This window comes from Cetorhinus maximus, chromosome 2, assembly GCF_964194155.1.
Source record: "Cetorhinus maximus chromosome 2, sCetMax3.hap1.1, whole genome shotgun sequence".
Taxonomy (NCBI): Eukaryota; Metazoa; Chordata; class Chondrichthyes; order Lamniformes; family Cetorhinidae; genus Cetorhinus; species Cetorhinus maximus.
The window spans coordinates 3601430-3627077 of record NC_135880.1 but is presented as its reverse complement, the minus strand read 5'-3'; the positions used below and the strand labels follow the sequence as shown (position 1 = coordinate 3627077).

The following is a 25648-nucleotide window of genomic DNA, read 5'->3' as shown; positions in this document are numbered from 1 at the left end:
TCCTTCTTGAAAACATACAATGTTTTGGTCTCAACTACTTTCTGTGGTAATGAATTCCACAGGCTCACCGCTCTCTGGGTGAAGAAATTTCTCCTCATCTCAGTCCTAAGTGGTCTACCCCGTATCCTCAGACTGTGACCCCTGGTTCTGGACTCCCCCACCATCGGGAACATCCTTCCTGCATCTACCCTGTCTAGGCCTGTTAGAATTTTATAGGTTTCTGTGAGATCCCCCCTCATTCTTCTGAACTCCAGCGAATATAATCCTAATCGACTCAATCTCTCCTCATATGTCAGTCCCGCCATCCCAGGAATCAGTCGGGTAAACCTTCGCTGCACTACCTCTATAGCAAGTATATCCTTCCTCAGATAATGAGACCAAAACTGCACACAATGTTCCAAGTGTGGTCTCACCTAGGCCCTGTACAATTGCAGCAAGATATCCCTGTTTCTGTACTCGAATCCTCTGGCTATGAAGGCCAACATACCATTTGCCTTCTTTACCGCCTGCTGCACCTGCATGCTTACCTTCAGCGACTGGTGTACAAGGATACCCAGGTCTCGTTGCACATTCCCCTCTCTCAATTTATAGCCATTCAGATAATAATCTGCCTTCCTGTTTTTGCTACCAAAATGGATAACCTCACATTTATCCACATTATACTGCATCTGCCATGCATTTGCCCACACACTCAGCTTGTCCAAATCACACTCAAGCATCTCTGCATCCTTCTCACAGCTCACCCTCCCACCCAGCTTTGTGTCATCTGCAAATTTGGAGATCCTTCACTGTCACTGGATTAAAATCCTGGAACTCCCTTCCTAACAGCACTGTGGGTGTACCTACACCACATGGACTGCAGCGGTTCAAGAAGGCAGCTCACCACCACCTTCTCAAGGGCAACTAAGGATGGGCAATAAATGCTGGCCCAGCCAGCGAAGCCCACATCCTGTGAATGATTATAAAAAAGGAACTGATGGCAGCTTCTTTTCTACAGCTTGACATTGTGTTATCCCTTTCCTTATCTAACCCTGGCCACCAAAGATAGCTTCTCGCTTGACTCTTTGGCAAGCCCATCCCTACGTCAGGGAGAGAAGCAGCAAGCGGGAGGTTTGGAAAAGTATGAAGATGAAGATAAAGATCACAAAGCAACTACAATCCTTACGTTTCAGGAATCGCAGCTCTGGCTCCCCACACGATACAACTTTTATCAACTGACAACTCATTCTTACACGTAAAAAGTGTCCTGATTTCTAAATCCAGTATCTGTATTGGTCACTGGTTATAAAGTCGTATACCATCACCAGTACAGTGTCCCTGTGAATGTCGACTGACATTATCCGCTGGGACTGGCAACTCATCCATGTGTAAAAAGAAAAAGACACCTTCCTTGTTGGGTTCTTTCTCAAATGGCGATGGTCACCGAGACATCACATCGGCATGACAACCATTTTCTGATCGTCTGTATTCAATGTCATACTGACATTGTCAATAGACAAATATCAAAGCCCCTCTTGGCATTCGGACTCCAGTTAAAGTGGGGACTGGAGACTTTGGATTCAAAATACCCCTCACTGGCTTATGATCAGTGTAGAAGTTTATAATGAAACCTTCTGACTCCAAAAAACAAGGCCAATGCTTCATGTTCTATCTGAGCATAATTCCACGCATTGACACTGAGGGTGCAGGAGGCAAATGCCCTCGGCCTCCCCTCACCATTAACCAACACAGGGGAGACCACAGCACCTACTCTGTGTGGAGAGGTATTACATTCTAGCGTAACCCCTCGGACACATCATAATGTACCAGCATTGTATCATCTACCAACTCACTTTTACACATCTGGAATGCCGTGTCCCACTCCCTGGTCCAATTCCATGGAAACCCCTTCCTCAAGAGTTCATTCAGGCAACAAGGTTACCAGGTTTGGTATGAATTTACTGTAATAATTCAGGAAAGATCTGAGTTCAACTGGTATTCTGAGGGTGACACATTTCTTATTTTACAACCTTATACTTGATCAGATGTAAAACATCCCCGACTCCGACTAATCTCTCACCCAAAAACTCGGCTCAGTTTTCAAACATTTCACATTAGTGTCTCTTCACCCAAACTCCATGTTTTTACAAACCTCCCGCTCACTCCTCCCCCCACCGACCCTCCCGCTCACCCCTTCCCCCCCCAACCCTCCCACTCACCCCTACCCCCCCGAACCCCCCGACCCTCCCGCTCACACCTCCTCCCCCCGACCCTCCCACTCACCCCTTCCCCCCCGACCCTCCCCCGACCCCTCCCCACCGACCCTCCCGCTCACCCCTTCCCCCCGACCCCTCTTCTCACCCCTTCCCCCCCCGACACTCCCGCTCACCCCTTCCCCCCCAACCCTCCCCCTGACCCCTTCCCCCCGACCCCTCTTCTCACCCCTTCCCCCCCTGACCCCTCCGCTCACCCCTTCCCCCCAGACCCTCCCACTCACCCCTCCCCTCCCGACCCCTCTGCTCACCCCTTCCCCCCCGACCCTCCCACTCACCCCTTCCCCCCCGACCCCTCCGCTCACCCCTTCCCCCCCGACCCTCCCGCTCACCCCTTCCCCCCCCGACCCCTCTGCTCACCCCTTCCCCCCCCGACCCCTCCGCTCACCCCTTCCCCCCAGACCCTCCCACTCACCCCTCCCCTCCTGACCCCTCTGCTCACCCCTTCCCCCCCGACCCTCCCACTCACCCCTTCCCCCCCGACCCCTCCGCTCACCCCTTCCCCCCCGACCCCTCCGCTCACCCCTTCCCCCCCCGACCCCTCCACTCACCCCTTCCCCCCCACACCCTCCCACTCACCCCTTTACCTTCCCGACCCCTCCGCTCACCCCGTCCCCCCCGACCCCTCCGCTCACCCCTTCCCCCCCACACCATCCCACTCACCCCTTTACCTTCCCGACCCCTCTGCTCACCCCTTCCCTCCCGACCCTCCCACTCACCCCTTCCCCCCCGACCCTCCCACTCACCCCTTCCCCCCCGACCCCTCCGCTCACCCCTTCCCCCCCGACCCCTCCGCTCACCCCTTCCCCCCCCGACCCCTCCACTCACCCCTTCCCCCCCACACCCTCCCACTCACCCCTTTACCTTCCCGACCCCTCCGCTCACCCCGTCCCCCCCGACCCCTCCGCTCACCCCTTCCCCCCCACACCATCCCACTCACCCCTTTACCTTCCCGACCCCTCTGCTCACCCCTTCCCTCCCGACCCTCCCACTCACCCCTTCCCCCACCGACCCTCCGACTCTCTGCTCCTATCCACATGTGAGATGGGCTAACTCTGCTCTAGGCCAAGATTGGAGCCTGGTCCTTTCCTGCACTCTCAGCTCCGCACGCCTCACTGTGGACACTGTGGATTGAAATATGTCAAGTTGGGGTTGCTGCAAAAAAACTTTGTTTCGACAAATTATCCTTTTTTGGCTCAGCTTTTTGTTTATAATTCTGTGATAATTCACTCCAATATTGTTCAAAGCTCTGTTGAAAACTGCCTGGGCCCAGTGGTTAGGCCTCTTCAGGTATGTTGAAGATGTTTGTGCTGGGATAGAAGGGACCCAAAACTAACTGGAATATCGTCACTGTCATTGGGTGGGAAATCCGGGATGAACTGAGATTTTAAAATGAGCATCAAAGACTGTGTTGCACAGGAAAACAGGGGAGGCCATTCAGGCCCTCAACCCTGTCCCTCCAACATTCAGTCAGATCCCCACCCTGTGCCCCAGCTCCATTTCCCTGGCTGGCTCCATAATCCCTCAGTGCCCAACAATAACCAGCACATTACTGTCTTAAAATGTTCAATTCCCCAGATTGTGGACAGAGTTCCAGATTTCCACTGCCCTTTGTGTCCTGGTGTCACCCCGGAATGGCCTGGCTCCAATGGTAAGGTCCCGCCCCCTTGTCCTGGACTCCACCCCACCTCCCCTCCCCTCCCCTCCCCTCCCCGCTTTCCCTCCTTGCCTCCCCTCCCTGCCCCCCTTCCCCACCTCCCCACCGGAGGAAATTGTTTCTCTCTATTGATCCTATCAGATACTTTAATCTCTTAAAACGCCTCGATTAGTTCATCACTTAATTGTCGAATGGGGTTACAAGCCCAGTCTGTGTAACCTGTCCTCGTAAGTTAACCCTTTTAGCCACCGGGTATCAGTCCAGGGAATCTGGGCTGCACCCACTCGGAGGGCGATATATCCTCTCTGAGCTGTGGGGCTCAGAGCTGAACCCAGTTTCTCCAGTTGGAATCTGATTCCTCTATCCAATTCCTTTAATCGCATTTGACCTCTTCAATTGGATCATCCCCACCCACCCCCTCAACAATACCTGGCTATCCCTGTTCAGGAACTGATCAGAGAGGAGGTTACAAAATTCACTCTCTGGACCCTGGACTTGTTCAGTGTTTGTCACCAGGAGTTTGTGATGATCTAATCTTCACCTGATGTGACTTCCTGACAATATTAATGCTATGGGCTGCTGGTTGTACACTTGGCAATGGGGGCTTTGCTGGTAACCCTAGACCATCATCGACCCTGCATTGTCGGGTAAGCCAAGGGATTGTGGATAGAGGAGGTTAGGGGGGTGGTGCGCTGGGGTGGGGCACAGCAGTGGGGTGGAAGTGGGTGAGGGAGGTGGTGGGGTTAGGGGACTTCCACAAGGTTAAGGCCCACAACTGTTTCCTCTGATTCTTCACTCAGTGATATATATTTCTCTTTTATATATATCTCCATTCCTCCATCTCCTCAGTATTCCTCAGTATCTCTCTCTCCATCTCTCCAAACCCTCTCTCTCTCTCCCTCCATCTCCACTCTCTCAGTGTCTCTATTCCTCCATCTCCATTCCCTCACTGCAGTCTCACTCCCTCCATCTCCAATTTAAGAGAGAGGGTAAGAGAGAAAGATAGGGCAACAGGGAGAGAGGGACAGACAGAGAAAGAGAGGGAATGATAGACAGGCAGGGAAAGGGAGGCAGTGAACAGGGACTGAGAAAGAGAGAGTGTGAAAGAGACAGGGAGACAGTGGACAGACAGAGAAGGAAATGGAGATTGAGAGAGAGGGAGAGAGTGGAAGAGAGATGTACAGGCAGAGATTGAGGGAGACCGAGAGGGAGATAGGGAGGGACAGAGAGCCAGAGAGAGAGAGAGTGAGATGGGGGAGAGAGAGAGAGAGAGAGAGAGGGAGAGAGAGAGTGGGGGAGGCAGGCAAGAACAGGGAGGTGTGTGATTGTCTTTAGTGGTAGTTATCTCTTTGCAGAGACTGTGTAACAGCATGGAGAGGATTATTTTAAATTCATTCATGGGATGTGTGCATCGCTGGCTAGGCCAGCATTTATTGCCCACCCCTAACTGCCCTTGAACTGAGTGGTTTGCTAGGCCAATTTAGAGGGGCAGTTAAGAGTCAACCACATTACTGTGGTTCTGGAGTCACATGTAGGTCAGGCCAGGTAAGATTGGCAGATTTCCTTCCCTATAGGGCGTTAGAGCTCGAGATGGGTTTTTACAACAATCGGTGATAGTTTCGTGGTCACCATTACTGAGACTACCTTTTGATTCTAGATTTGAGCTCATGTCCCAGAGCTTTAACCTGGACCTCTGGATTACTAATCCACTGCCGTTACCATTAACCACCGTCTCCCACATCAGTCAAGGAGGGATGTGCAGGGTAACAGGGAGAAGGCGGGAAAATGGCACTGAGCAAATTGCTCATCCAGAGAGCTGGTGCAGACATGATGGGCCAAATGGCCTCCTGCATTGTAACAATTCTGTGATTGTGTAATTTTGTGTGGTGCTCAGTACTGGATACAATACTCCAGTTGAGGCTGAACCAGTGTTTTATACAAGTTTAACATAACCTCTAAGATAAAAGCAAAATATTGCAGATGCTGGAAATCTGAAATAAAAGCGGAAAATGCTGGAAAACCTCAGCAGGTCTGACAGCATCTGTGGAGAGAGAAACAGGGTTAATGTTTCAAGTCCGTATGACTTCCTCAGAGCTTTGTAGCTTGTAGTTATTTACTTATTAAGTTTACAAAGCTGGTGCTCGTATTCTGTTAACCTAAATTAGACAGTTAGGTAGAACTGGGGCAATCTGGTGGTTTGATCAAACGTTTCACATTTGTCATGGCTCAGGGAGCAGTGGGGCTGGATATTACAGCGCACTATACCCAGCGAGTCCTGACAATATATTCTCTAGAGTTTCAAAGAATGAGAGGTGGTCACATTGAAACCTACAAAACACTTAAAGGAATAGACGAGGTAGATGCAGATAAGATGTTTCCCCTGGTTTGAGAGTCTAGAACCAGGGGACACAATTTCAAATTAAGGGGGAAGCCACTTAGGATCGAGATGAGGAGAAATTTCTTCACTAAGAGGGTTGTGAATCTTTGGAATTCTCTACCCCAGAGGGCCGTGGAAGCTCAGTCATTGAGTAAGTTTAAGCTAGAGATTGATAGATTTCTGATTAACAATAATGTAAAGGGTTATGGGGATAGTGTGGGTAAAAGGCATTGAAGTGCTCGATCAGCCATGATCATATTGAATGGCAGAGCAGGCTCGATGGGCTGAATGGCCTATTCCTGCTCCTATGTTCCTGTGTGGTGTAGATACACCCACAGTGCTGTACGTAGGGAGTTCCGGGGTTTTGACCCAGTGACATTGAAGGAATGTTGATATATTTCCAAGTCAGGATGGTGAGTGACTTGGAGGGGAACTTCCAGGTGGTGATGTTCCCATCTATCTGCTGCCCTTGTCCTTCTAAATGGTAGTGGTCGTGGGTTTGGAAGGTGCTGTTGAAGGAGCCTTGGTGAATTCCTGCAGTGCATCTTGTAGATGGTACACACTGCTGCTACTGTGCGTTGGTGGTGGAGGGAGTGAATGTTTGTGGATGTGGTGCCAATCAAGTGGGCTGCTTTGTCCTGGATGGTGTCCAGCTTCTTGAGTGTTGTGGGAGTTCACTCATCCAGGCAAGTGGGGAGTATTCCATCACACTCCTGACTTGTGCCTTGTAGATGGTGGGCAGGCTTTGGGGAGTCAGGAGGTGAGTTGCTCGACACACTATTCCTAGCCTCTGACCAGCTCTTGCAGCCACAGTATTTATATGGCTAGTCCAGTTCAGTTTCTGGTCAATGGTAACCCCCAGGATGTTGATAGCGGGGGATTCAGTGATGGTAATGCCACTGAACATCAAGGGGCGATGGTTGGATTTTCTCCTGCTGGAGATGGTCATTGGCTGACACTTGTGTGGTGGGAATGTTACTTACCACTTGTCAGCCCAAGCCTGGATATTGTCCAGGTCTTGCTGCATTTGGACATGGGCTGCTTCAGTATCTGAGGAGTCATGAATGGTGCTGAGCATTGTGCAATCATCAGCGAACATCCCCACTTCTGACCTCATGTTGGGAGGAAGGTCATTGATGAAGCAGCTGAAGATGGTTGGGCCAATTTCCTTAGTGATGAAGATTTCGAGCAATATTGGGAATGTGTGGAGAACGAGAAATTAAAGATTAAAGACATCGTCGATGATCATCCTTATTGTAAGGAACATATCTTTTTATTTCTTTTGGACTGTGGGTTAGAATTACAATGGCTGCAGTTTGAAAGACATGTCCACTGGAACAAAATGAGAGATATATATAATGTTGCAGTCCTGGAACAGAGTGTACTGTGAAAGACAGGATCGTGCCGGAAAGGAGTCCTGGACCAAAGGAGCTGCCTGACAACATTTTAATTGGCTCCTGACCAGGTTTTATGCGAGAAGCAATGCAGCTGAATAACTCCTAGCCTGAAAGAAACAAGGCCAAAAACCTCTTTCTCTTGTGTGTAGGAGATTCCAGTAATTCCACAATAATACCTAGTTGCTTTTTCTTTCCTCCTCATATCTCTATAACCTGCTCTCTCTCTGAAAACTCCTGTCAAGAGACAAAGGGGAAAATCACTGCTAGACATTGAAAGGCAAGTGTTCAACCAGTGAACTAAATACTGAAAGTGCTGGAAGACCACCTCATGTCATCAACAAGAACTGAAAGGAACTTGGAAGACATCGATCAAAATCAACCCTTCGAATCCTGTACATCTCTGATAGGCCCTACAACATGGACTGCAGCGGTTCAAGAAGGCAGCTCACCACCACCTTCTCAAGGGCAACTAGGGATGGTTGATAAATGCTGGTCCAGCCAGCAAAGCCCACATCCTTTGAATGAATTTTTAAAAAAAATTCCTTAGTTATTCTGTTGCTCTTAATGTACTGGTAAAACATCTTAGGCCAGGATTTTCCCATCGGCAAGTAGGGGGCAGGGCCAACTTGCCGACACGTAAAATGACACGCGCTGATGTTGGGCGGAACTCTCAACGTCACCGCACCCCATTAAAATTTTCAGGAAGGCGGGGGAGCAGTGAAATCAGCTGTGTGCCCGCCGACCTGTCAATGGCCAATTGATGCCATTGACAGAGTCATTGAAGTAATTAATGGACTTGTCCGTCCAACCTTAATGTTGGTGGGCAGGCCAGGAGCCCTGGTGGTAATTAGTAAAAGCATGAAGCCTCATTCACGGGTGGGATGAGGTTTCATGTAATTTTTAAAAATTTTAATTAAAGTGTTTTTAAAAGTGATGGACATGTCCTAACTCATGCGACAGTGTCACATGAGGCGACGTGTCAGGGAATTTTTTTTTTCTCTATTTTTAGTGTTTTTGACAGTAGAGGCGATCTCCCTGAGGCTGCACTTAGCCTCAGGGTGATGAGCGCGCTCTTTCATGTGCATGCGCGAAACAGTGCATTCTCGGGTTTAGGGATTCCCCCTGCCCGCAAAGGGAGCGCATAGCGCTTCCGGGCAGACATCACGCTGGGTGGGCCCTAATTGACCCGCCCATGTAAAATGGCAGCGCGTTCCCGATTGGGGGCACCAATCATAGGCATGTCTCCGCGCGCCCGCTCCTGAACTTCCCCTCCAACGGGGGGAGAATTCTGTTCTTAGGGGGTTTTCTTTGATTTTACCTACCAATATTTTTTCATATCCTCTCTTTGTTTTCCTAATTTCCTTTATTACTGCACCCCTGTACTTTCTATACTTCTCTAGGCTTTCTACAATGTTAAGCTTTTTGTGACTGTCATAAGCTTTCTTTTTCTACTTTATCTTACCCTGTATGCTTCTAGATAACCGGGGGCTCTAGATTTGTCGGGGGACATGTCTACACTGTGCCTGTAAAATCTCGCTTTTGAATGCCTCCCACTGGTCAGTCACTGATTTCCCTTCAAGTAACTGTATCCAGTCCACTCTCGCCAGCTCATCTCTCAGCTTCGTAAAATTTGTCTTTCCCCAACTTAGAAGCCTTACTCCTGTTCTATTTTTATCATTTTACATAATGATGCTAAATCTAACTGTACTGTGGTCATTAGCTCCAAAATGGACCCCACTGCTACTTCATCCACTTGCCCAACTTCCTTTCCTAAGACTAAATCTAGAATTGTGCCCCCTCTCATTGGCTTTCTTATGTGCTGGCTAAAAAGGTTATCTTGAATGCAGTGCAAGAGTTTTGCACCCACTATGTACTTCACACTGTTCGTATTCCAATTGATACTAGGGTAGTTGAAGCCCTTAACTATTACTGCCCTACTGTTTTTGCACTCTGAAATTTGCCTACACATTTGCTCTTCTAACTCCCTTCCACTATTTGGGGGTCTATAGTACACTCCTAGCAGTGTGGCTGCCCCTTTTTTATTTCTGAGCTCAACCCATTTGGTCTCATTTTATGATAAAAGCAAAATACTGCGGATGCTGGAAATCTGAAACAAAAACAAAAATAGCTGGAAAAGCTCAGTAGGTCTGACGGCATCTGCGGAGAGGAATATAGTTGATGTTTCGAGTCCGTATGACTCTTCAGAGTTAACGTTAACTGTGTTCCTCTCTGCAGATGCTATCAGACCTACTGAGCTTTTCCAGCTATTTTTGTTTTTGGTCTCATTCTATGCTTCATTTCGTATATCATCCCACCGCACAGCTGTAATTGTTTCTTTAACCAATAATATTACACCCCTGCCTTTTTTTAACCCCTTCCCTACCCTGCCTGAAAACTCTATATCCAGGGATGTTGAGCTGCCATTTTTGCCCCTCTTTAAGCCAATTTAGCTACCATGCCTTCACTCCTCTCATCTAAGTCGTTGATATAAACTGTGAAGAGTTGAGGGCCCAGCACAGACCCCTGCGGGACTTTACTTACCACATCCTGCCAATCAGAAAAAATACTCATTTCTGCATACTCTGTGTTTCCTGCCAGCCAGCCAATCTTCTATCCAATGCTAACATGCTACCCGCTACTCCATGAAATGTTATTTTTCACAATAGCCTTTGATGTGGCACCTTATCAAATGCCTTCTGGAAATCTAAGTACAGTATATTTACAGGCTCCCCTTTATCCACAGCACATATTGTTCCTTCAAGGAACTCCAATAAATTGGTTAAAGATGTGCAGCATCTGTCACCAGCCTTGGAATCTCGAGTTCCGGGTTTCAGAGCTCGAGTGACAGCTGGAGTCACTGTGGCTCATCCACGAGGCTGAGAGATACGTGGATAGGACATTCAGGGAGGTGGTCACACCACAGCTTAGGAGCCTGGAGGCAGAAAGGGATTGGGTGACTCCCTGGCAATCCAGAAGAAGTAGACAGCAGCTCACCAATCAGTTTTCTGTTTTGGATACCAGTGAAGGTGTTGGTTCCTCGGAGGAGTGTAGTCAGAGCCAGGTTTGTGGCACCTCAGGCAGCTCTGCTGTACAGGAGGGTAGAAAGATGAGGGGAAGAGCAGTAGAAATAGGGGATTCGTTAGTTAAGGGATCAGACTGGTATTTCTATGGTCGTAGATGTGACTTCAGGATGGTATGATGCCCCCCTGGTGCCAGGGTCAAGGATGTCACAGAGCGGCTGCAGGACATTCTTCTGGGGGAGGGTGATCAGCCAGAGATTGTGGTAGGAAAGGGGTTGAGGTCCTTAAAGCAGGCTTTAGGGAGGTGGGAAGGAGATTGAAAAGCAAGACCTCTAAAGCATTTATCTCAGGATTACTCCTAGTCCCATATGCTAGAGAGTATAGAAATAGGAGAATTGAGTGAATAAACATGTGGCTGGAAAACTGGGATAGGAGGGAGGGCATCAGATTTCTGAGGCACTGGGACCAGTTTTGGAGTTGATTCCTCTTGTGGGTGAGTCCAGAACTGGGGTCACTGTTCTAAAATTAGGTGTCACCCTTTTAGGACAGAGATGAGGAGAAATTTTTTCTGTCAGAGGGTTGTGCGACTTTGGAACTCTCTGCCTCAGAAGGTGGTGAAGGCGGGGTCATTGAATATTTTTAAGGCAGAGGTAGATAGATTCTTGTTAGGCAAGGGGGTGAAAGGTTATCGGGTATTGTGTGGGAATTTGGAATTCAAAACACAAACAGATCAGCCATGATCTTATTGAATAGTGGAGCAGGCTCGAGGGGCCGAGTGGCCTACTCCTGCTCCTAATTCGTATGTTCACATGAATGGTCGTCTAGGACAGCAACCTCTGTTCCCTTCCCATTCATTCCCATTGTAAACAATCCCAATGGACCCAAACACCTTCCCATTCACTCCCATTGTAAACAATCCCAATGGACCCAAACACCTTCCCATTCACTCCCATTGTAAACAATCCCAATGGACCCAAACACCTTCTCATTCACTCCCATTGTAAGCAATCCCAATGGACCCAAACACCTTCTCATTCACTCCCATTGTAAACAATCCCAATGGACTCAATACCTTTCTCATTCATTTCCATTGTACACAATCCCAATGGATCCTAATGGATTTCACAATGGCTGTGGTCTCCGTGAACATGAAGCCCATCCTCCCCTTTGCAGCTTTCCCATGGGAAACATATTTTAAGACTCGATTCTGTCTTCAGTCTCAAATGATGACACAGGCTGCAGGATCAGCGGCCATAGTTGGAGAATGATTAGTCTGGCAGAGTGTTTGGAGGAGCAGTAAGTGAGGAGCAACAATGGCTGTGGCAAGTCTATTTACAGATTAATGTACAACTGTGAGGCAATAGCAGACATGTTTTTGTTTTATTCATTCATGAGATGTGAGGGTCGCTGGCTGGGCCAGCAAATATTGTCCATCCATAATTTCCCCTTGAGAAGGTGATGGTGAGCTGCCTTCTTGAACTGCTGCAGTCCATGTGGTGTAGGTACACCCACAGTGCTGTTAGGGAGGGAGTTCCAGGATTTTGACTCAGCGACAGTGAAGGAACGGTGATATATTTCCAAGTCAGGATGGTGAGTGGAAGGCATCTGAGAGAAAGCATCAGTTTGGGAGAAGATTGCAAAGTGAGTTCTTGGAGAGTAGAGATTGGAAACCCTTACGTGAAAGACGGAACTCAGTGAGACTGGTTAGCTCACGGTGTGACAAGCATTTGGGGGAGATGAGAGATCCATAGCATCTGGTTGGGATGACATCTGTCGCTTGGTTTCAGAGTGTGGTGTGTCTGACCACAGGTCACCTATTGGTTTACATGGACTGTGTACTTACTGTGAGCCTTAGAGTATAAGATGGCTTTTGTAACTTGTGTTATCCTTATAAATCTGTATATATCTGTAAAGGTATAGTTGTGGGTGAAGGAGAATTGTAATGTAGTTAATCTTTTTAGTTTAATAACTGTTTTACTCTTTTGTTAAAAGTTCATCAGCTGACTCCTGTGACTCTGTTCAGTAGCTACTCCCCACATATCTGAACAAAAAAATAAAAGTTAGGTTCCATCAACCTGGGCTTTGGCTTGTCCAGTAGTAACATCAGCCTGGACAGGACATACCCAGGGAAGGTGATGGTGGTGTCTGGGACATTATCTGTAAGGTATGGTTCTGTGAGAATTGACTAATCTGTGAGACAGCTCCCCCAATTTTGGCACTAGCCCCCAGTTGTCAGTAAGGAGAAATTTGCAGGGTCAACATGGCTGAATTTGCTGTTGTCATTTCTGGTGCCTAGGTTGATGCTGGGTGGTCCATCCAGTTCTATTCCTTATAGACTTTGTAGCAGTTTGATACATCTGAGTGGCTTGCTGGGCCATTTCAGAGGTCAGTTAGGAGTCAACCACATTGCTGAAGTCACATGTAGGCCAGACCAGGTAAGGACAGCAGATTTCCTTCTTTAAAGGACATTCAGGATGGGTTTTAATGACAACAATGGTTTCAGAGTCATCATCAGACTTTCAATTCCAGATTTTTTATCAAATTCAAACTTCAACATCTGCCATGGTGGGATTTGAACCCTGGGCCCCAGAGCTTTACCCTGGGGTCTCTAGATTACAAGTTGAGTGACAATACCACTACACCACCACCTCCCCCATGTTGTTCAACAGGGAGCCAATGAAGATCAGTGAGTACGGGGTGAAAGGGGAATGGGACTTTCTGTGAGTTAGGCCACGGGCAGCAGAGTTTTGGATGGCCTCAATTTTACAGAGGATAGAATGTGGGAGAGCAGCCAGGAGTGTTGTTATAATAGTCGAGCCCAGAGGGAATGAAGGCATGGATGAGGGTTTCAGCAGCAGATGAACTGAGACAGAGGCAAAGTCACCTGATGTCCTAGAGGTGGAAATAGCCAGTCTTAGAGATGACACGAACATGTCATCCCAGGATTAAATAATAGACCTAATTTGCAAACAGACTGGCTCATTCTCCAAATGTTGCCAGGGAGAGGGATGGAGTCGGTATCTAGGGAACGGAGTTTGGAGTGGGGACTGAAATCAATGGCTTCAATCTTCCCAACATTTAACTGGAGGAAATTTCTGCTCATCCAGTACTGGGTGTCGGATAAGCAGTCTGATCATTTAGAGGCAGTGGTGGTGTTGAGAGAGGCGGTGGTGAGGTAGAGCTGGGTGTTGTCAGTGTACGTGTGAAAATTAACACTGTGCTTTCTGATAATGTCACCGAGGGTCAGCGTGTGGATGAGAAATAGGAGGGGCCAAGGGTAGATCCTGGGGGGACACCAGAGGTCACGGTGCAGGAACAGGAAGAGAAGCCATTTTAAGTGATTCTCTGGTTACGATTGGATAGATAAGAATGGGACCGGGTGAGGGCTGTCCCACCCAGCTGGACAACAGTGAAGAGGGATTGGAGGAGGATGGTGTGGTCACCCGGGTCAAAGGCTGCAGACAGGTCGAGAAGGACGAGGAGGGAAAGTTTACCTCAGTCACAGTCACACAGGTCATTACTGACTTTGATAAGAGCCATTTTAGTCCTGAGGTAGGGCCTGGAACCTGATTGGAGGATTCAAACACGGAGTTCCAGGGAAAATGGGAATGGATGTGGGAGGTGACAGCATGTTCAAGGACTTTGGAGAGGGAAGGGAGGTTCGAGATGGGGGGTGGTAGTTTGCAAGAATGGTGGGGTGAAGGTTTGGTTTTTTGAGGAGCGGGGTGATGACAGCAGATTTAAAGGAGAGAGAGGGAAGCAATCACAGTATCAGCTAACACGGAGACTAGGAGGGGGAAGTCAGGGGATCAGCAATTTACTGGGAATAGGAGCTGGGTCTCAGGACAAGATGAGCTCAGAGAGTGTATTGGAGGAGAGAGAAACTAGAGAAAGCTGAGTTCAGGATAGAGCGGGGGAACATTCGAGGAAGTTTGTCCCGGCAGGATGGTGGAAGGGTGGGACACAGCAGAGACAGCTGATTGGACTGTCTCGATCTTAGCGGCAAAGAAGTTCATGAGTTCCCTCACACTTATTGTGTGTGGTGGAGGTTGAGGAGAATGAGCAAAGGGGTTTAAGAGGACTGTTTGCAACAGAGAAAAGGAGCCGTGGGTTGTTGTTTTCGGTGCTGATGCCTGTCGCCAAGCCGGTGTAGCCACTGCTCATTCTGGTGGTTCAGGTCGGACCACAGGAGGTGTCAATACATCCCTCGTTCACCAGCGAGTGACTCCAAGGTGTGACAGTCGCCCTCCTGTCACACTGAGGAGCATCCTTGAAATGGAGCCTTGAGCACCCACTGTCGTTCGGCTCCGGGTACCTGACCACACCGAAAGTCCCTGGGTATGCGACTGCCCTCCATCCCACTGAAGACGCCTCTGTTTGATGGGCGCCAACACGCCCGGGAGCTCTGCCTTTGAGAGGGCGGCTGCATCGGTGACATTGTCTTGCCAGGACATGCCCATGATGCTCCGCAGACAGCAAAGGTGGAAATTATAGAGCACCATTAAATTAGAAAACATCTCACGTGATTTCACAGAGAGAAACATGAAAAGAAAGGATGAATGTGCTGTTTTCCAAGTCACCATGGAAAGGAGAGGGGTTTTCAGGTAGAGCTGGAGGGAGAGGTGGGGCTGTTTAGGGAGGGCATTCCACAAATTCCAAACTGTGAACCAGCTTCACAGGACTTCAACTCCCAGAACACTAGAAAATCCCGTCATTCCTGACCTCCCACTCGGAAACTGAGACGTGTAAAATGACAACATTGCGAGTGTGACGAAGACAGACTGAAAGTGGAAGTGGAAGAGGAGAGAGAGAGAGAGAACAGTGAGATGAGGGGTGACTGACACACACACAAAAAGATAAAGGAGTGAAAGTTGTGAATGACGAGAGAGAGAAAGAGAGAGAGAGAGAGGGAAGGGCAGAGAGGACTGGAGCAGACAGCGATTCCCAGTCTGTCTGGAGACAGGGATTGGAGTGTTTAGCCTGGAATGTGCTTAGAAGATTTGCTTTTTCCCCCTGAAGTTATTGTATTTTCAAAAGTTATGTAAAGGGCAGAAATAATGAACTGGTGCCCAAAGCGGTTCCAGAAGATTGAATTCTGTTTAGTGATAAGATTTCAAACCAGGGATTTCCTGCAGCCAGACCAGTGTTTACCAGCTTCCCCAATGAACAGTCCGGGACAGGGAGAGGTCACAGAGAAGCGCTGAGAAATGGCAGAGGGTGAGGACGTGGGGAATGAGTGGAGCAGGATTGAAAACGCGATCGTTACGAGTTTAAGGCATTTACGAGACAGGTATCTCCGGAGCAGCAGGCGCCTGGTGGAAGAGAAGACGCCTTTGGAGGTAGAGTCAGAGCCAACAGAAGCGACCCCTTTACAGAGATTGCCGGTAAGGACTGAATATCCAGTCCCTCTGTCCCAGCTCCTCTCCTGGTGCAGGGGGTTCTCCTGAGTGTTTGTAAAACCAACCGCCTACCTGATACATCTCCCCTCACTAACCTGTCACTCTAATGGCCTGTGTAATTTCAAATAAAGATTTCATCTACATTTTAATCAATCAGTGATGTGTTTGAATTGCTGAATACAGGAGATTTACTGCTGGGACCTTAACATCAGATCCACCCGTGGGAGAGGGACGGTGCTGGCATTGATGTGTCTTTACACCTACTGTCCCCATCAAACACTCCCAGGACAGGTACAGCACGGAGTTAGATACAGAGTAAAGCTCCCTCTACACTGTCCCCATCAAACACTCCCAGGACAGGTACAGCACGGGGTTAGATACAGAGTAAAGCTCCCTCTACACTGTCCCCATCAAACACTCCCAGGACAGGTACAGCACGGGGTTAGATACAGAGTAAAGCTCCCTCTACACCGTCCCCATCAAACACTCCCAGGGCAGGTACAGCACGGGGTTAGATACGGAGTAAAGCTCCCTCTACACCGTCCCCATCAAACACTCCCAGGACAGGTACAGCACGGGGTTAGATACAGAGTAAAGCTCCCTCTACACTGTCCCCATCAAACACTCCCAGGACAGGTACAGCACGGGATTAGATACAGAGTAAAGCTCCCTCTACACCGTCCCTATCAAACACTCCCCAGGACAGGTACAGCACGGGGTTAGATACAGAGTAAATCTCCCTCTACACTGTCCCCATCAAACACTCCCAGGACAGGTACAGCACGGGGTTAGATACAGAGTAAAGCTCCCTCTACACTGTCCCCATCAAACACTCCCAGGACAGGTACAGCACAGGGTTAGATACAGAGTAAAGCTCCCTCTACACTGTCCCCATCAAACACTCCCAGGACAGGTACAGCACGGGTTTAGATACAGAGTAAAGCTCCCTCTACACTGTCCCCATCAAACACTCCCAGGACAGGTACAGCACGGGGTTAGATACAGAGTAAAGCTCCCTCTCCACTGTCCCCATCAAACACTCCCAGGACAGGTACAACACGGGGTTAGATACAGAGTAAAGCTCCCTCTACACTGTCCCCATCAAACACTCCCAGGACAGGTACAGCACGGGGTTAGATACGGAGTAAAGCTCCCTCTACACTGTCCCCATCAAACACTCCCAGGACAGGTACAGCACGGGGTTAGATACAGAGTAAAGCCCCCTCTACACTGTCCCCATCAAACACTCCCAGGACAGGTACAGCACGGGGTTAGATACAGAGTAAAGCTCCCTCTACACTGTCCCCATCAAACACTCCCAGGACAGGTACAGCACGGGGTTAGATACAGAGTAAAGCCCCCTCTACACTGTACCCATCAAACACTCCCAGGACAGGTACAGCACGGGGTTAAATACAGAGTAAAGCTCCCTCTACACTGTCCCCATCAAACACTCCCAGGACAGGTACAGCACGGGGATAGATACAGAGTAAAGCTCCCTCTACACTGTCCCCGTCAAACACTCCCAGGACAGGTACAGCACGGGGATAGATACAGAGTAAAGCTCCCTCTGCACTGTCTCTCTACTCCTACTTTGTATGTTTGTCTGTCCCTCCTTTGTTTCCCATGATTCAGCTGTACACAGCTTTGGTTAAACTGGAGCACTGCAACCTCTTCTGGGCATTTTAGCAACGATATCTTGTCCTTGGAGGAAGTGTAGTGATTTCTTGCCAGAATTAAACCATGGAGTCCAGGTATCAATTACGAGGAGAGGTTAAACCATCTAGGGTTGTAGTCCCTGGAATTTAGAAGATTAACGGGTGACTTGATCAAAGTTTAAGATATTAAGAGGAACAGATAGGGTCGACAGGGAGATAGTATTCCTGCTGTGTGGAGAGTCTCGGACTAGGGGGTGTGGTCTAAACATTAGAACCAGACCGTGCCTGAGTGAAATTAGGAAACACTTCCACTCAAAGAGGGTGGTAGAAATTTGGAACTCTCTTCCGTCAATGATGGTAGATAGATTGTTCATTTTAAAACTGAAATGGATAGACTTTTGTTCATGTGTACATGGGATTAAATTTGTAAATCAGACATGATCTATTTGAATGGCGAGACAAGCTCCAGGGGTATATGGCCGACTCCTCTTCCTATTTTTCTGAATACATTGTAGCTAGGAATATTACGTTGCTATCCCTCCCTCCCCTTGTTTGAACCTCTCCTCCGTTATTGCTGGACATTGTAACCCTGGGTGGTAACTGGAGCCTGTAGTTTTTACCAACCTTGTTTATCACACTCTCAACACACACACACACACACGCTCTAAATGTGGGAACTGGGTCAAATGGAGAAATAATTTCATATAGGACTCTTACAGCCAGGAGAAAGGGGATCCGCTACTTGCATCGGTGTGGCTGAGGTTCAGACCAGTCCCCAGAGGGGAAGGGCACTATTTAAACTGCACAAAATATGCAAGTTTGTGAACTGCAAGTGTTTGTCTAAAGCAAACTGCTGACATGCTTTGATGCTTTGAATTCTCCGCCGCTAGTCTGCTTCCAACCATACAACAATATTTACTTTTCTCTGCGGAGCCAAACAGAGCTGCTATTTTCTTCCTCGCCTGAACTATGCAACATTTTAAAATGGATGGATTTGACAGGCTGAAATCGCTGTCCTCCTGTTCTAGGTGGAGGTGCAGCTGTACATCGTGGCCTTACTGTCTCCGTGGGATCTGTGCCGGCTGGGGTGCGTTAATCGTTATTGGAATGCCATGGTCCGTGACCCACTTTTGTGGCGCTACTTCCTCCTGCGCGATCTTCCTCACTGGAATTCTGTGGACCGTCTCTCTCTGCCGCATGCAGCATTACTGGGAAAACCTCTTACGGACAGTACAGAGCACGACTACATGACAGCGTAAGTGAGATGACCTCTAGGAACTAATCATTACTCCTGTGTCAGCCAATGAATTCACCAGGTATTCGACCATGAGAAGGCCACTCCAGGGCTCTCTATGCTGTAAGTCCGCTGCCTGGTAAAGTGCCACCTGTAGTCAGCGCTACAGAATTTGCTGTGACTAGCTCAAATTAAGTCTTTTCAATGTATAATGCATTATATTTTTGTCAAAGTAGGGCTGAAGGATTTATAATAATCACAAAAATAATTAAGAGGTTAGAAGGAAATGCCTTTACAGAGGGTGGTTAAGATATGGACTTCTGTGCCATGAGCCATTGTGTAGTCTGTAAATGTTTTAACAGAGCATTGGGTACTGCCTGAGATGAAAGACTGTTAAAGGATTTGGGGAGGAAGCAAGAGGGATTAAACCAGCTGGTTCACGTAGAGAGAAAAAGCAGCACAGACTTGACTGCTTGAATGGTTTGTTTCTGTGCAGGCACATTCTCTGATTCTCTAGCTCATAAAACAGTGGAAAATCGCCCTCAGTCTGTCCACAAGCATGACCCAGACCTCCCTGTCGCTTGCCATTTCAACACTCCACCCTGCTCTCATGCCCACATGTCCGTCCTTGGCCTGCTGCATTGTTCCAGTGAAGCTCAACGCAAACTGGAGGAACAGCACCTCATCTTCCGACTGAATATTGAGTTCAACAACTTCAGATCATGAACTCTCTCCTCCATCCCCACACCTTTTTTAATCCCCATTTTTCTACATTCATTTTTATCTTTTATCCTGTTATTTTATTTTTATTCGTTTATCCGTGGTTTTACCTCCTTTTATATCCCATTTTCTATCCTTGAGTAATACTCTGCCTTTTTATTTTAATGCATTTATGTTAATCGTTCAAAATTCGCTAGATTCTGGAAAGGCTCCATCAGACTGGAAAGTAGCAAATATAACCCCTCTATTCAAGAAGGGAGGGAGGCAGAAAACAGGAAACTATAGGCCAGTTAGCTTGACGTCTGTCGTGGGGAAGGTGTTAGAATTGATCACTAAGGAGGTTATAGCTGGGCACGTAGAGAAACTCAAGGTAATCAATAGAGTCAGCATGGTTTTGTGAAAGGGAAACCGTGTTTAACCAATTTATTGGAGTTCTTTGAAGGAGTAACATGCGCTGTGGGTTTCCAGAAGCATTGATAAGGTGCCACATCAAAGGTTATTGTGAAAAATGAAAGCTCATTGTGTAGGGGGTAACGTATTAGCCTGGATAGAAGACTGGCTGACTGGCAGAAAGCATAGAGTATGCATAAATGGGCCTTTTTCTGATTGGCAGAATGTGATGAGAGGAGTCCCACAGGGGTCTGTGCTGGGGCCTCAACTTTTTACAATTTACAATGAATTAGATGAGGGGAGTGAAGACATGGGAGCTAAACTTGCACATGACGCAAAGATAGGTCAGAAAGTATTTTGTGAAGAGGACATGAGTTTGCAGATGGATATAGATAGGTTGAGTAAAAGGGCAAAAATCTGGCAGATGGGGGTATTATGTGGGAAAATGTGAAATTGTTCACTTTGGCAGGAAGAATAAAAAGCAGAGTATTACTTAAACTGAGAACGGCTGCAGAATTCTGAGGTGCAGAGGGATCTAGGAGTTCCAAGGCATGAGTCACAAAAAGTTAGAATGCAGGTACAGCAAGTAATTAAGAAGGCTAATGGGATGCTATCCTTTATTACAAGACGAACATTAAAGTAAGGATAAAAGCAAAATACTGCGAATGCTGGAAATCTGAAACAAAAACAGAAAATGCTGGAAAAACTCAGCAGGTCTGACAGCTTCTGTGGAGAGAGAAACAGAGTTAACGTTTTGAGTCTGTATGACCCTTCTTCAGAGTTGAAAAGTAGAAATGTGAAGATTTTTATACTGTTTAAGGGGGGTGGGGGGTGGTGGGGTAGGTGGAGCTGGATAGAAGGCCAACGATAGGTGGGGACAAAGGAGGGATTGACAAAGATGTCATGAACTGAAGGACAAGGGGAGTGTTGATGGTAGTGACCATCTTGATCTCTCTGTTTCCGTTTCTGATGATAGGCTGTCCACCAATATTCAATACAAGCCTACTGACTCCCACAGCTACCTCGACTACAGCTCCTCACACCCACTTCCTGTAAGGACTCCATCCCATTCTCTCAGTTCCTTCACCTCCATCGCATCTGATCCGATGATGCCACTTTCCAAAACAGTGCTTCTGGCATGTCTTCCTTTATGCTGATAGTGGTGTAAAGGTAAGAGAGCAGAATGTGATTATAGCAGAACACGGTTAGCATTGTGTGAATGAACAACATGGAGCAAGTAACAGATGGCCCTGTCACTTGGCCCCATTTCGACACACCATCCTGTTCTCATGCAAATCCAGCAAATTTTGAAAGATTAAAACATAAATGCATCTACTACCTCATTAGTCACCTCTTTTAAGATCCTAGGATGAAGTCCATTGGCACCGGGAGATTTCTCAGCCCACAGCTTCATCAGTTTGCTTAGTACTGCTTCCTTGGTGATTGTAATTTCACCAAGTTCCCCTCTCCCCTCCCTCTCCTGATTTGCAGCTATTACTGGAATGTTTTTTGTATCCACTATCGTGAAAATAGAAGCAAAATATTTGTTCATTTCATCCACCATTTCCTTATTATCTACTATTAACTCCCCACTGTCACTCTCTAGAGAGCCAACACTGTAGTAACTCTTGCTATCCATGTTTATATTTCTAGCTAGCTTCCTCTCATACTCTAATTTATTTTTCCTGATTAACCTTTTAGTCACTCTCTGCCATTCTTTATATTCTGACCAATCATCTGACCTGCCACTCATCTTTGCATAGTTATATGCTTTTTCCTTAAGTTTGAAGCTTTCCTTAACATCTCTAGTTAACCATGAATGGTGGGTCCTCCCCTTAGAATTTTTCTTTATAGTAGGAATATACTTATTGAGTATTCGGAAATATCCCCTTTAATGACTGTCACCGCTTCTTTATTGATTTATCCCTAACCTAGTATCCCAGTTAACTTTGGCTAGCTCCACTTTTATGCCCACATAGTTGCACTTATTTAAGCTTAAAATACTAGTCTTAGACCCACTCTTCTCCCTTTCAAATTGGGTGTAAGTTTAGTACTATGCCAGATCTTGATCCTTCATCTATAGACAACACCCTGAAAAGGACTTACCAGAACTTACCACATGAACCTAATTCGCTACTTACTCAGCCTCCGTCTCACTCTGGCGTAGTCTCTTGTCTCATTGCGCGCCCCTTACTGACTCTGCAGTTTGAAAAGCCTATCTCTTTTATAGACCCTCTGATGAGTCTCTAGCTAGTTTAGTTTCCTACTACAGTAAATAATGCCACTTGAGTCAACTGCTTTCAGATGATTGACAGATAGCTGCCATTCTAGGCAGTTCTCTCTTTAGCAAGTTAACCTAACTTACTTGAAGGTTAGTACTATGTCAGATTTTCATTCTTAATCTATAGTTAAAACCTGAAAAGGACTTACCAGAACTTACCACATGAACCTAATTCACTACTCACTCAGTCTCCGTCTCACTCTGGCGCAGTCACTTGTCTCATCGCGCGTCCCTTACATCTGGAGTATTGTGTATGGGTTTTTGGCACTGAATCTTAGAAAGGATATGTTCATCCTGGACGGAACTGCAGCACAGTGTCGCGGTATGTCACTGGGGTTCTGGGAGTTAAATTAGGAGGATCAATTATATATGTTTTTCTTTATTCTTTCATGGGGTGTGGGCACACATACCCTTGAGCTGAGTGGCTTTCTTTCAGAGGGTAGTTAAGAGTTAGCCACATTGCTGTGGGTCTGGAGTCACATGCAGGCCAGACTTGGTAAGGATGGCAGATTTCCTTCCCTAGTGAACCAGATGGGTTTTTACAACAATTGACAATTGTTTCATGGTCATCATTACTGAGAATAGTTTTCACCTCCAGATTTTATTAATTGAATTTAAATTCCACCAGCTGCTGTGTCCCCAGCCCCAGAACATCAGTCTGGGCCTCTGGATTACTAGTCCAGTGACATGACCATCACACCGCCTTCACCCCCTAGAATCTAGGGCTTTGGAATACAAAAGGTTAACAAGTGATTTCAGGCTTTTAGGATTTTCGAAGGAGTTGATAGGTTTCGTCGAGGAAAAACAGTTTCTGCTGATGTGGGGTGTCTGGGACACAGGAATATGACCAAAATCAGGAGAGAAGGTAGGAAACATGTCTTCATGCAATGAGTAGTGTGGGAAATTAGTCGGAAAAGCGAAAAAGCAGAGTAGGTGTCAGCTCAGTCAATCATTTTAAATCTGCAATCAATACATTGTAGCTAGACAGGGGCATTGAGATAAATGGAGCCAAGCTGAGAATGTTGTTAGGATGCAGAACAGCTAGAATCTTATTGAATGGTGGAACAGGCTCGAGGGGCTGAATGGCCTCCTCCTGTCCCTCTGTTCTACAGCCTGTGGCGTTTGAAGCTAGTTGCTGGCAGATAGTGACTATCTCCTAATTTCCCTCCTTTGCTCCTTGTTGTGTTTTGCACTTTGTACTTGTGACTTTTCAACAATAAAACCAAGTGGGACGAGAATATGAGTAAATTATAACCGCACGTCTCTTTCTGGACAGATATTTAAGGAGCTCTCCTGAGAGCAGGAAGCACTGGAAATGGAGTCACCCGGTCTACAACTCGGTGACTTCCTTCTTCTACTCGCTGGTACCCCAGGTGGAACCTCGGTTTGCCATGTTCGGGCCTGGCTTGGAGCAACTGGATACCTCCCTGGTCACAAAGATGATGAATTCACCGAGGCTCCTGCCTCTTGCGAGTCTGCCTCAGCGCCAGGTTGACGGTGCGTTTTCTGACACCAGCGGCTGCCCAAATAGTTAAGCTTCGTGTTTGAGCCTCGGCAAAAAGATTTAACAAGAAGAACATGTGATTTGTACAGCACCTTTTAATCTGGTAAAACACCCCAAGGCACTTGACAGGAGTGTAAATCAGCCAAAATATAACCCTGAGTCACATGAAGGAGATTGGACGGGTGACCAAAAGCTTGGTCAAAGAGGGAGCATTTACTGAACATCTTAAGGGAAGAAAGTGAGGTAGGGAAGCACAGACTTTAGGTAGGGCAGTTACAGACTCATTACAGCACAGAAGAAGGCCATTCGGCCCATCGTGTGTGTGTTGGCTCTCCTAAGGAGCAATTCACTGCCCTCCCACTCCGCCACTCTCTCCCCACATCCCTGCACATTCCTCCCCTTCAGATATTTAGAAATTTTAGAAAAATATACAGCACAGAAGGAGGCCACTCTGCCCATCGTGTCAGTGCTAGCCAAAAAAAAAAAGATCCACCCAGCCTAATCCCATTTTCCAGCATTTGATCTGTAGCCCAGGAGGATACGGCACTCTGGGTGAATATCCAGACTCTTTTCCATGAGTTGAGGGTTTCTGGCTCTGCTACTCTTTCAATAGGAAGGATGTGATTGCACTGGAGGGGGTGCAGAGGAGATTCACCAGGGTGTTGCCTGGGATGAAACATTTAAGTTATGAAGGGAGTTGGATAGACTTGGGTTGTTTTCATCGGAACACCTTCGGTCTGTCCGCAAGCATGACCCAGACCTCCCTGTCACTTGCCATTTTAACACTCCACCCTGCTCTCATGCCCACATGTCTGTCCTTGGCCTGCTGCATTGTTCCAGTGAAGCTCAACACAAACTGGAGGAACAGCACCTCATCTTCCGACTAGGCACTTTACAGCCTTCCGTACTTAACATTGAGTTCAACAACTTCAGATCATGAACTCTCTCCTCCATCCCCACCCCCTTTCCAATCCCCTTTTTTCTAATAATTTTTTAAAATATATATTTTTCTTTTCCCATCTATTTCTCTTATTTTAAAATGCATTTCCATCTATTGTTTTATCTCCACCTTTTAGCCTATTTCGATCCCTTCCCCTGACCCCACCCCCACTAGGGCCATCTGTCACTTGTTTGTCCTGCTTTCTACCCTTAATGTCACCATTAGCACATTCCTTAGCTAATATCACCACCATCAACACCTCTTTGTCCTTTTGTCTATGACATCTTTGGCAATCTCTTTGCCTCCACCTATCAGTGGCCCTCTATCCAGCTCTACCTGTCCCACCCCCTCAACCAGCTTATATTTCACCTAATTTCCATTTTTCTTCAGTTCTGTTGAAGAGTCATATGGACTCGAAACATTAGCTGTGTTCCTCTCCGCAGATGCTGTGAGACCTGCTGAGCTTTTCCAGCTATTTTTGTTTTTGTGTGAGCACCTACCACACATTAGCTTGTTTCTCAGACTCTGGGATGAATTATATGGGGCCTGCAGGGATGAGGTATGAGGTGGGCGGAGAGGTCAGAAGATGGGCAAGGGGGGGCTTGAGTGCCCATCACCTTCGTGCCTCCATGGCATTCTGCCAGCGGCAGCAGAGGTGGAGGACAGTCCTGCTGCCTGGTGGCCAATTAAAACTGCCTCCATTACATTTCACTAATGGACGAGGGTTCCTCCGACGCTTTGGGAGACCACCAGCTGTGGGTTTGGGGCAGGACCCTCCTAGTCAGGCACTCTGTGGCACACAGAGGGACCCCCAGTGAC

The 25648-nt window shown here is 47.4% G+C and overlaps 1 protein-coding gene across 2 annotated transcripts in view; it reads left to right on the top strand.

Moving 5' to 3' along the window:
• Window positions 1-15486: 15486 nt before the first annotated feature.
• fbxo4 (F-box protein 4) overlaps window positions 15487-25648 on the top strand; it is a 32298-nt gene continuing 22136 nt past the window's right edge. Inside the window, exons 1-3 of one of the 2 annotated variants that reach the window (XM_078560231.1) lie at window positions 15487-16087; window positions 18789-19015; window positions 23662-23882. In XM_078560231.1, coding sequence (XP_078416357.1) covers window positions 15911-16087; window positions 18789-19015; window positions 23662-23882 — 625 coding nt within the window. In that variant the 5' untranslated portion in view covers window positions 15487-15910. Of the gene's footprint in view, window positions 16088-18788; window positions 19016-23661; window positions 23916-25648 lie in introns of both variants that reach the window. The other variant, XM_078560221.1, reaches the window with a different exon arrangement.